The sequence below is a fragment of the Aethalodelphis obliquidens genome, unplaced genomic scaffold, assembly GCF_003676395.1.
Source record: "Aethalodelphis obliquidens isolate GAN/ISIS:26980383/991018 unplaced genomic scaffold, ASM367639v1 scaffold30, whole genome shotgun sequence".
Taxonomy (NCBI): Eukaryota; Metazoa; Chordata; class Mammalia; order Artiodactyla; family Delphinidae; genus Aethalodelphis; species Aethalodelphis obliquidens.
In genome coordinates this window covers 884,978-895,906 of record NW_020837974.1, presented here as the reverse complement: position 1 = coordinate 895,906, position 10,929 = coordinate 884,978, and the positions used below count along the sequence as shown (strand labels likewise).

Below are 10,929 nucleotides of genomic sequence, written 5' to 3'. Positions count from 1 at the left end.
GGCTGACTCCCGCTGCGCTCACGCCGGCTCGTAGTCCTCCCGGCGCTCTGGGGCGGGCTCCTCGTCTGCCCCGGGCTCGGGCCGGGCCGCAGCCCCCGGGCGCGCTTTCGGAGCGCCGGCGCCGGCCGGGCGGACGCCGCTGCCCTCATGGCGGCCATCACAGCGTTGCAGCAGTGGTGCCGGCAGCAGTGCGAGGGCTACCGGGACGTGAGCATCACCAACATGACCACGTCGTTCCGCGACGGCCTGGCCTTCTGCGCCATCCTGCACCGCCACCGGCCCGACCTCATGTGAGTGCGCCCGCTGCCCGCGCGCCGGCCTCCGGCGGGGAAACTGAGGCCGGGCTGCTCGGACGGGGGGCGGGGCAATGGGCCGCGGTCAGAACTCCCGGCCCGGGCCTGGTGGGACGCTCCGGGGCCGAGCGGAGCCGGACCCTGCAGGCACGCCCGCCCCGTGGCCCCTGCAGGGCCTCAGTTTGCCCGGCCACCAAGTGGAGCTGGGCCGGAGCCAGGACGTCCGGCCGCCCCCGCTGGCTTAGTCAGTCCATGACTCAGGCCCGCGTCCTGGGCTCCGGCCACAGCCAGCCCTCCCCGTCGGTCTCCCTGGGAAAGGGCCAGCATATTCTGGGCCCTCTGAGATCCCCACTGTCCTGGGACCTCCTGCCAGATCAGGGGCTGGGGGGCACGCGGGTCTTACTGTGTGGTACTTACTGGCCGTCCTCCAGCCTGTTCCGGCACCTTTAAGAATGCAGCCCAGGGTCACTGTGGGGGAGGGGCCAATGCAGAGCAGGAAGCTTGAGACACCCACCCCCCAGGTCCTCTTGGCCGGGCCTCCTTACCCTAGGGTGATGGGGCATAAGATGGGAGCCTTGGGAGGTGGGGAGGGGAGGGGGCTAGGTCGTCTCCCCCCGGAGGGTCTAGGGGTCGAGGCTGGGAGCTTGGCCCTGCCTTGTTGCCAGATCTTGTCCCCGCCCTGGACCCGCTCCGTCTGTTATTCACTCAGCAAACGCTCTTTGGCTGTGACTGGGACCCGGCTTGCTGGGACAGCTCTGTGCTGTGAGGCCCTGGCACCCCTGCCTCGTGAGAATTCACAATGAGTAAAGCTGCCAGGGAGGGTGCCTGGGCTGGGCGGATGGACGCTCAGGAAGGGTGTCCTTGGAAGACGCCTCCTGGAAAAAGCATGCTGTTTGTTAAATGTTAAAAGTGTTCCCCTGAGAAGTCCTGGCTGGAACCAGGGGTGGGTGGAGCGTGTTTGCCAGGGAGGGCTTTGGCTGGGAGCAGCCAGAGGCAGCACCTTCTCAATGCTGCCCTTGGGCCTCTTGCTGTACAGACGGGGAAACTGAGGCCCAGAGAGGAGACAGCCTTGTTCAGGACACAGAGCATGTCCGGCAGAGCCAGGGCTGGCACATGGGGCTCCTCCCCTGCACCCAGATGTCCGCTGTACCCCCAGGGACTGTCCCCAAGCACCGCCCTCTACGGGGAAGCTAGTCTTAAGAAAGAGGCCTGCAGGGTTTTCCTCCTCCCGCCTGGGGTTGTGAAATGTGTGTGGGGAGCCCTCTCTGCTCCCTGCCTCGATTTGCCTCAGCTGCCCTCAGAGCCAGATGTCGGGGCAGCGTGCGCTTCCCCTCTGGACACCCGAAGCTGAGCTTTGATTGTGGGGGGCCGGGGCGCGGGGTCATGGAGACTGGGAGACTGGGAGACGGACTGGCAGCGGAGCCTGGGGCAGGCAGGGTCCCCGGGAGGCTGGCTGGTGGCTGACCCCAGGCAGCCCGCACGGGGTCAGCGGGAGAAGCCTGCCGTGGGCGGGAAGGAGGGTGCCGCCCTCCGCCAGGCCAGCACCTCGGGACGCCGCGCGGGTGTAAGTGGAGATTTGGGGCCTTTCCGAGCCCTGGGAGCTTCCATCTGTTCCCAGCTGTGCTGGGGTTAGAGGCGTGTGTGTGTGTGTGTGTGTGTGTGTGTGTGTGTGTGTGTGTGTGTGCGCGCGCACCTGTCCCAGCACGCACTGCCCGCGGGTGATCACAGGCACGTACATGTGGGTGTGTCCACATGTTGGCACAAGCTGGTGTCTTACAGCAGTTCACATAACCATTATTGAGTGCCTGCTGTATACGCAGCACTGTGTGCTGTACCAGGTGGCCTTGGCCCCTGCCTCAGGGAGTGACGCTTTGGGTACAGACAGCAAACAGATGAAGGAACAGAAGCTCCAGGCAGCTCCCGAGGTGGTGAAGGCTGGGCAGGGAAGACTCGGGAGGAGGCGGCCGCACCCTCGCACACGGCAGTAGTTACCGCACTCACTGCCGGCTTGGCCATTGGTCACCTGCCCCCACTGGACTTTCGGCTCCAGAGGGTGGGGATGTCTGCCTGCTTTGTTCACTGCTGTGTCCCCGGTGCCTGGATGACGTCTGGCTCGTGACAAGTGCTCGGTAGTTGACAGCACGCAGTCGGAGGTCTGTGGATAAGGGAGGTCTGCTTGGGGCCCAGCAAGTACGGCCGCTGCTGCCAGGTGAGGGCTCTGCAGGTGCCTGGGAGCGGCAGGCAAGGGGAGGAGGAGGCCACGGGGGCGGACATGGAGGCACGTGGCCACAGTCAGGGAAGGCCACCAGAGGCTGGGAGGGACAAGGAACACAGTCTGCCCCTGAGCTTCCGCAGGGAGCTTGGCCCTGCTCACACCTTGATGTCAGACTTCTGGTCTCCAGGCTGGGAGGGACAGAATAAACGTCTGTTATTCTAAGGCGCCCAGTTTGCAGAGAACCAGTCAGGCTCCCATACGTGGCGGGGCCCAGAAGGGGCTCCTCAGATACTGGCTGATCGAATCCCGTGCGTGTGGGCCCATGTCACGGGCCTGTGTCTATGCCTTAGATACCCCTCCGCCACCTCTGGTCCCGGCGATGCCTCTGGGCAAGTTGGTGGCTGGGGGAGGGGTGGTCGCACCGAGAAGCCTGAGCCACCCCACCGGCCCCCAGTGCTGCGCGGGGGGAGGAAACACGCAGGAACCTCGTGGGGTGGCCGTGCTCCCGGGGGAGCCCCCGAGCTCAGACCCGGCGACACTCACCCCCACCCCCCCATCCTGTGAAGACCCTCCGGCAGCAGGAAAGTGGACATCCTGTCTCCCTGTCTCCTAGCTTCGCCACCAGGAAGTCCTTCCCTTTCTCTGCTCCTGTGAGCCTGTTTCCTCCTGGCCCCCAGTGGAGGGGAGCGGCCGTGAAAGGAGGAGCTGGGCGCTGAGCCCGCCGGGTGGGAGCTCCAGCTGCCTGGCTGTCCTCCTGCTGGCTCTGTCCACTGGGATCTGCGAGTTCACCTGCGCCCTGCAGTGGTCGCCCCCCCTGCCCCACACCACCGGGGACACGGACAGGTGTGCGGGTCTCAGGCTCACCCAGGGATCCGCCCGGCCCATCCCCACCCCTGGCCGGCCCGCCAGGCCCACCCCATAGCTGTAGGGGCCCACCCCATAGCTGTAGGTGCCCACCCCATAGCTGTACGTTTCTCAGATGGGCCTGGAGGTGCCCACCCGCCCGCAGGGTCTGTTTCCCCAGTGACGCCACATCCGCCTGAGCAGCCCAGCAGCCAGGTGAGAGCAGGAACCGCTCAAAACAAACACAGCCTTCCTGCTCCCGGCGGTAAACCTGTGGGGCTGGAGAGTTCCTTCCCCTCTAGCCAGACCAGGAGGGACTGAAGCTCCAGGAGGCCGGGAGGGTGGGAGGAGGGTGGGCAGGCCAGACGCCAGGGCCAGGGCCGCAGCCCTTCCCAGAGGCAGGGGCTGGGCTTCCTTCTCCAGGGCCGTTGGGGCGGGAGGGGTGCTGGAGCCCGGCCCTCTGTGGGAGCCGCGGAGGGGTTGGGGCTTAGGAAGTGGGTTCTGTGTAAACTCGCTGGGCCTCCCCCACTCCTCAGTCCCGTGGGGGGTGACCTGACCTTTCCCTGCAGCTCTGGGGCCCCCGCCAGGCTGGGCCACAAGTTGGGGGTGGCTCCCTGGCAGCTCTTGGAGACGCACCCGTCGTGGGAGACTCACCCCTGGAGGCCCGCACCCAGAAGCTGCTTTCTGGGCCAGAGCAGAGGGGGCTGGGCCCCGGGTACAGGCTGGCCTCCCCCTGACGCTGGCTTCGTGGCCAGCAGGAAGCCGCCTGGGGACAGAGGCCTCTGTTCTTGGCCTGAGGGCCTGTGGCTGCGAAGGGGCTCGGGCCCGGCACCCCGATGACTCCCCCTTAGGCCATGGCAGGAGCCCCGGGCTGACCCCTCCTGGCTGGGCCCTGGGGTCGGGGTCGGGGTCTGCGCCAGCCTGAGGAAGGCCTACAGCAGGGGGGCCCTTTCCTCCCCGCCTCGCCTCGGGTACCTCCTCCGTCCACTCCTCCCTGGCTCTGTCCTCCCTCTCCCCTGGCCTCTTGCAGGGTGTCTGCCTTGGTGTCTCTGTCCCTGAGCCCCGCCCCCCCCCCCCCCCCGCCCTCGCACTTCTGCCCTGTGGGCTCTCCCGTCTCATCTCTGGGCACTTTGGTACCCATGTCTCCCTCCATCTGTATTTCAGCCTCTCTGTCTGTCTGTCTGTCTCTCACTCTCCCTCTCTGCTCCCCTTCCTGGTGGGATTAACTCCAGATGTGCTGGGGATGCCCGGAAAAGAGGCTGGGCTTCTGTCATCTCCCCCCGCACCCCACTCCGCCCCCAGTCCCAGCACCCACCCCCATGTAGTTGCATTTAGTTCCAGGAAATAAACAGCGTGAGGTCAGCTCTCCAGGAATTTGGAAGGGGGTACACATTCCCAAGAGCCCCCGAGGCGTTGGGGGCAGGAGGAGGTCAGCAGCCCTGGTCAGCTGTGGCCGGCGGGAAGCAGGCCGGGAGGGGCCGTGCGTGCCTCGGGCTCTGTCAGCCAGGCCCGGCGCCGGCCAGGGCAGGGCGCACAGACCCAGTGAGCTCATTCATTAGGCCGGTGCCGAAAGGGTAAACAAATGGCCCCGCCGGCCCCCCACTCAGCAAGCCCTGGACAGACTACCTCCTCAGCAGCGTTCCGAGTGCCAGCCGTGTGCCTGGCCCCAGGCAGGTACCGTGGGGTCGGGGCAGAGCACACCTGATTTTAAATACAGGAGTTCACCTAAAAAAATGATCTACCTGGGGCAGGTGCCCCGGGTCCCCGCCCGCCGGTGCGCAGGTTCTTGGATGAAGGTGCTGACGCAGTTTGATCCCACGAGGCCTTAAACGCAAGCCGGCCACCTCCCTGAGGTCAGCCCGAGGTGTCAGCCTGCGAGGCCTGCTGATCACGGTCCTGCAAATGGGCATCTGAGACGACAGAAGGAGTCTTCCACCCGTTCCGTCCAGGAGCCCAGGGCGGGTGTCAGCAGGGCTGGTTCCTTCTGGGGCCTCCGCCCTGGGTGTGCAGACGCTGCCTGCTCCCCAGGCCTCTGCCTCGTCCTCTCTCTCTGCACATCTCTGCGTCTAAATTTCCCCTGTGTGTGAGGACACCAGTCATTTTGGATTAGGGCCCCCCAGTGGCCCACTTTAACTTGATCCTGTAAAGTCCCTGTTTCCAAATAAGGTCACGTCCTGAGGTCGTGGGGGTTAGGACTCCATCGGGCCTCTTTTGGGGGACACTTCAGCCCATCCCACCGGGGGGTCGCCTGCTGGCGGAAACCTGGTCCTGTGGACTTCCTGACGGGGACGGGCGGGCCCCTCCTTGGCGCTCAGAAGGGATTTGCCAGGCAGCTCTGACCCCTCGCCCGTCTCCGCTGGCCTCAGCTCCGGCCTCGGGAGATGGGCAGGGCCACTCTGGGCACAGGGAGCAGCGAGCCAAGGCCCCGGGGTGTGCGGAGGGAGCTCAGGCTGGGAGGGGCGTGGTAGTCCTGGGACCGGCCAGGGCAGCCCGGCCCAGCCGTGGCGCCTTGCGGGTCCTGGGAGGCGGCTTGGCTTTGGTGCTGAGGGTGGTGTTCCTTGAACTTGAGTGGAAGGGCAGTTCTGCACCCTCTGGCCATCGTGCCTGTGACCCTGCTCGGGGGGCTGGCACCGCGTCGTGGGTGCCCCAGTTTACACTGAGCCCTGAGGCCCTCACTCTGGGTCTGCAGGCGGAGAGGGCGCTGGGGGCAGCTGGCTGCCCCAGATCGCAAGATCTTGCGGCCCCCGGGGGGACCGAGGCCACCGCGGGGGGCAGAGGGCTTCCTTCTCCTGCTTGTTTGGAGACAAAACAGACCTTGTTATCCTGCCCTCCAGCGCCGGCATCTTGCTGAGGACACGGCCGTTGCGGTCAGTGACCCTGGGCAGGTCTGGAGAAGAGATTGAGCTTTCAAAGGGGTGGTGGGGGAGGGAGGGAGAGGCGCTCCCGAGACCCCAGTCGCTGAGGAGGGAGGGGCCTGCACGGCTGAGAGCCCCCGGGGCGGCGGACGGAGCCCAGCCACTCCACGTGCCCATGGCCGTCGCTGGGTGTCGGGCTGCCACGCCCACCCGCCCACTCCTCCGGTCATTTGTCCCCCGCAGACGGGTCTGTCCGCCGTCCTGTCCCGGGCACAAAGCACCCTCTGTTCTCCTGGGGTGGTCTCACATCTGGAACACGTTACCTGGGAGGTGGTCCAGGCGGAAACTGGGAGGTTTCCCGAAGAGCTGGGCAGGTTGATGGACAGCAGCTGGAGGCCGATGGGGCCCCTGAGGTGGGAGGTGGGCAAACCGCAGCCCCTGTCCTCCTCCCACCCCTAATGTGTGGCCAAGGGCCAGCCGCTGCCCCAGCCTCAGTTTGCTCATCTGTGTAATAGGCCTCCCGGGGGTGTCGCAGGGTCAGGGAGGTGGGGTCAGTGCATGGTCAGGGCTGGGAGCCAGGCCATCCTAGGCCAGGTGGCCGCAAGGTCTCCCCTCCCCCCTCTGCCTGCCACCTGCCCGGCCTTGAGCCAGCGCCCTCGAGTTCACCACGAGAAGCTGTGGTCACCCTCGTAAGACGGGGCCCCTGAGGCCCCAAGGGAAGAGGGGGCCCGCCCGGGCCAGACAGCACGGCCGGGATGAGTCGGGATGCGGCCCCCCTGCCCCGCCCCCAGCTCTCTCCTGTCTCACGAGGCTTCCGGAACAAGCCAGCTGACCCCAAAGCGGCAAGGCTGCCGCCCAGCACATGAACAGACAGATCTGTATCTAACCAGCCCACCCGAAGGCGTTGGGCCGTGTAGCCGAACGTCCCGCGCCGAGCCGGCCGCCTGCTGGGGTCTGGCTGTGTTTTCCGGTCAGAGCGTCCTCCCGGGTGTGCTGTGCGGGGCGTGTGTGTGGTGCCGGGACCGGCCTGGAGCTGGCGCTGGGCTTCTCCTCCTTTCGGAACGATCGCTGTGCTCCTGGCCTCTCCGGGGAGGCCTACCATTCTGGCCGGGCCGGGGGCCCCTGCACCTCTATGGTCAAGTGTGTGTGGGAGGCACCGGGGGCTCTAATATTCTCAGCCTTGAGGGTCTGCCCCCTCGGGAGGACGGCTGGGCACCTGGTGGGCACGTTCGACCCCCAAACGCCTGGACGCTGGGGCCGAGGCCCTGCTCTGGTCCTGTTTTCCCACCGTGTGGCCTCAGGCAAGTCACGGAGCCTCTCTGTGCCACATCGTCTCATCTGTGAGAGGCGGGCATTGACGGCGCCCGCGGGTGCGAGTTGGTATTTTTAAGGAGCTGAGCACAGCAGCGCCTCATGCACGTACAGCAAGTAGTGGGAGCCAGGAAGTGCAGCGAGGGCCCGGCTTGCCCTGACCGGTGGGCAGCGTGGAGCTCCGCCCACAGGAGCCCCTCAACCCCAGGACGTCGGCCTCCCGTGACCCACCAGGCCCGTGAGCTGCCCAGGGGGAAGCAGCCCAGCCTGAGCTGGCCACCCAGGGCCTGCTTCCAGCTACACCTAACTGGGCGGCGCAGAGGTGGGGCTCGGCCTCTGCAGGGCAAGGGGTGGAGTCTGCAGCTGGGGGCCTGTGGGGGCCGTTGGGGTCCAGGTCTCGGGAGGTGCTGGACGGCATCCCCGGGCCCAGAGCAGGGCCAGAACCTGAGGCCTGGTGCCCAGCCCTACCCTCCTCTTTGTCGTTGTGTGACCTCGTACCTTCACTGCTCCACCCCTGGCCTCGGTTTCCCCCTTCGGGCAAGATGACCTCTGAGGCCCTTGTGGCCCCTCCCTTCTTGGACCCTGAGCTACTTTGAACACTTGTATTTTAATTTTCCAGAAACTTCGATGCCCTCAGGAAGGAAAACATTTACGAGAACAACAAACTGGTGAGTGCCTTCTCAGCCCGGTTTGCGCCGTCCCCAGCCCGTGTCCCAGGGACCCGAGTGGGCACAACCTCCCCCGGGGTAGCCGCGGAGTCACTGCTGCCCACAGGTGGGCAGGGGGAGGCCGGGCACTCGCCGCCAGGCTCTACAGCCTGTCCCGAGCTGGGCAACCCCAGCTCCCCAGAATAGCCCCAGATCTCGTAGCCAGGCCTCCTGCTCCCTCTTTCTCTCGGTGGGGAGGGGAGGGGAGGGCCGGACCCTCCTTCCCACCCAAGGCAGAGCAGGCTCAGAGGTGGCTCTGCGGCAGGGCCCCCGGGTGGGTCCTGAGATGGACCCGCTCTCAGGCTGGCTGGGTTCAAGTCCTAGTCGGCCCCTGCTTCCCTGCAAAATGAGCTCCATGACCCCACGGGGCTGATGCCCAGAAACTTGGCCCGTGTTCTCTGCGCTTCCGTTGTGGTCCCTGCTGGGGTGCAGCCGTGAGCAGGATGCCCACCCCCGTCAGGTCTGCGAGTCTGGGGGCAGCACCCGCCGCGCTGACGAGTGGAAGTTAAATTTAACTTAGATGAAATAAAATGACACATTCAGTTCCGCAGCTGCACTGGCCGCGTTTCAGGCACTCGCTAGCCACGCGTGGATGGCTCAGAGTAGGATGCGTCCACCGTGACAGGGTCGTCGGACCACGCTGAGCATGGCTAGCGTGTGGGCAGGAACGGGAGCCGCAGGGAAGAGGTGGGGTGGGGGCGTGGTGAGGGGCAGGGACGCTGGGTGAAGACAAGGAGAGGGGGCTGCAGGGGTGAAGCCTCTGGGGCTGGAGGGCACCAAGCTTGTGGGTGCGGCAGGAGCAGAGGGGCAGGTGGCTGGGGTGGAGGCTGGGACAGAGGGTGGATGGGCGGCGGGGAGGCTGGGACAGAGAGAGGAGGCTGGGGTGTGGGGGGACCTGGCTTCTTCTCTGAAGGCTGCTGTGCTATAGGAGCGCTCCGGTTCCACAGGCTCTGTGCAGAGAGCAGGGTGGGGTTAGGGGGCCGGCGCTGGCAGCCGGAGTGGCCAGCTTCTGGGTATATTGCATTGGCCGAAAAGTTCGTTCAGGTTTTACTATAAGATCCTACAGAAAAACCCAAACGCACTTTTTGGCCAAGTCAATATTTTGAAGGAGTCAGAGGCAATAGGAGGGCTTTGATCCTAGTGTGGCGGGGTGGTCACTGCTGGGGCCTGCGGGTCTGGGAGCCCAGGGGCCTCGTCTTAGACGCACAAAGATTGAGGTGGGGGTCGTGGTAGTTTAGGGGAGGGCTAGAGTGTGAAGGCAGGAGCCCTGCTGGGCTGGCAGGGCAGGGGAGGGGAGGGAGGGGACGGGGGAGGGAGGGGGGAGAGGGGGGGGGGGGGGGGGGAGGGGAGGGGGAGGAGCCTCCACAGGCCACTGCAGAGTCGGGGCAGAGGAATCAGCTGTGGCGGGGGCGGGGAAGAAGCAGCAGCAGAGATCTGCACCCTCCCCCGGGGCGGGGAGCCCACCCCCGCCCCCACCCCAACCCCCTGCCCAGTGAGTGTCCCTCGCCGGGCTTTGTCTCCTAGGACACAGGTGTCCCCCTGGGCTGGGGAAGGCTCCTCCCATGGAGAAAGCTGCCCCCTGACCTGTGAGGTCGGTGTCGGCCGGGGCCGTACAGATTTACGGGTGTGGGGGCCATTGAGGGGGTCTCCACGGTGACCTGGGGCCGAAGTCCCAGAGCAAATAGCCCGAGCTGGGCAAGGCCCCCTCAGGACCGGGCCGTGGCCTCAGCTGCTGTTACCGAGGACCCACCGGGATGGGCCCCAGAGCTCCTTCAGTCCTGTGATTGGGCTGTACTCTCCGTGGTACAGACCGGTAAACCAAGGCCAGGGAGGCCATGCGGGCCGAGCAGAACTCGAACCTTGAACCCAGGCCTTTCTGGGCTCCAAGTGGCTCTGTTGCCTCGGGCCCCTCCCACCTTCCCTCCGGGGGTGGGGTGGGAGCTGGTGGCCTGGCCGAGGTGGGGAGGGGCCTCCCAGCCCACCCGCTGACCACGCCCCCCCAGGCCTTCCGCGTGGCTGAGGAGCAGCTGGGCATCCCGGCCTTGCTGGACGCCGAGGACATGGTGGCCCTGAAGGTGCCCGACCGGCTGAGCATCCTGACCTACGTGTCCCAGTACTACAACTACTTCCACGGGCGCTCCCCCAGTGAGTCCTGCATGGCCCTCCCTCTCGGTTAGCGCCCGGCCCCCCAGCCCGCACCCAGCACTGCCCCGGGTGCCGGGTGCCGCCACCTCCTCCACGTCCTGCTGCAGGTGAAAAGCTGCAAGTGAAAAGCGGGGTCCAGGCCCCAGGCCTCCCATTGCCCCCGCTGGAGCAGGCTCAGCCGTCCGCCTCCCTGTCCGCTGGGCAGACAGCCAGCTCCCCGCCTTTCCCTCTCTGTGCGCACAGCTCTTGCCTTGGGTGGCGTGGCTGACCCGTGTGGGCTCCCAGGCCCTGCCACAGGGGCCCCCACGTGGTGCTGACGGTCAGCTGGCCCTGGCGGGGTGTGGCTGAGAGCAGGCCGGGCAGGGGAGGGGCCGGCCTGGCTTCATCATTCCAGCCACTTTGTGTACCAGCAGCTGAGCGCCAGCCCCCCGCCCCGGCCCAACACGCCTCACCCGGGCTTAGAAATCCCCGGAATCGCTCTGGGCACACGGCCAGCCTGCCTTAGAGCCCTACTTGGTGGAGAAACAAAGTGCCTTTTCCCTGACCTCCCATCAGGGCTC

General features: G+C 66.4%; 1 protein-coding gene across 2 annotated transcripts in view; it reads left to right on the top strand.

Moving 5' to 3' along the window:
• Positions 1 to 10,929, top strand: part of MICALL2 (MICAL like 2) — a 20,437-nt gene continuing 9,508 nt past the window's right edge. Inside the window, exons 1-3 of one of the 2 annotated variants that reach the window (XM_027125564.1) lie at positions 1 to 290; positions 8,137 to 8,185; positions 10,228 to 10,369. In XM_027125564.1, coding sequence (XP_026981365.1) covers positions 148 to 290; positions 8,137 to 8,185; positions 10,228 to 10,369 — 334 coding nt within the window. In that variant the 5' untranslated portion in view covers positions 1 to 147. The remainder of the gene's footprint in view (positions 291 to 8,136; positions 8,186 to 10,227; positions 10,370 to 10,929) is intronic. The other variant, XM_027125563.1, reaches the window with a different exon arrangement.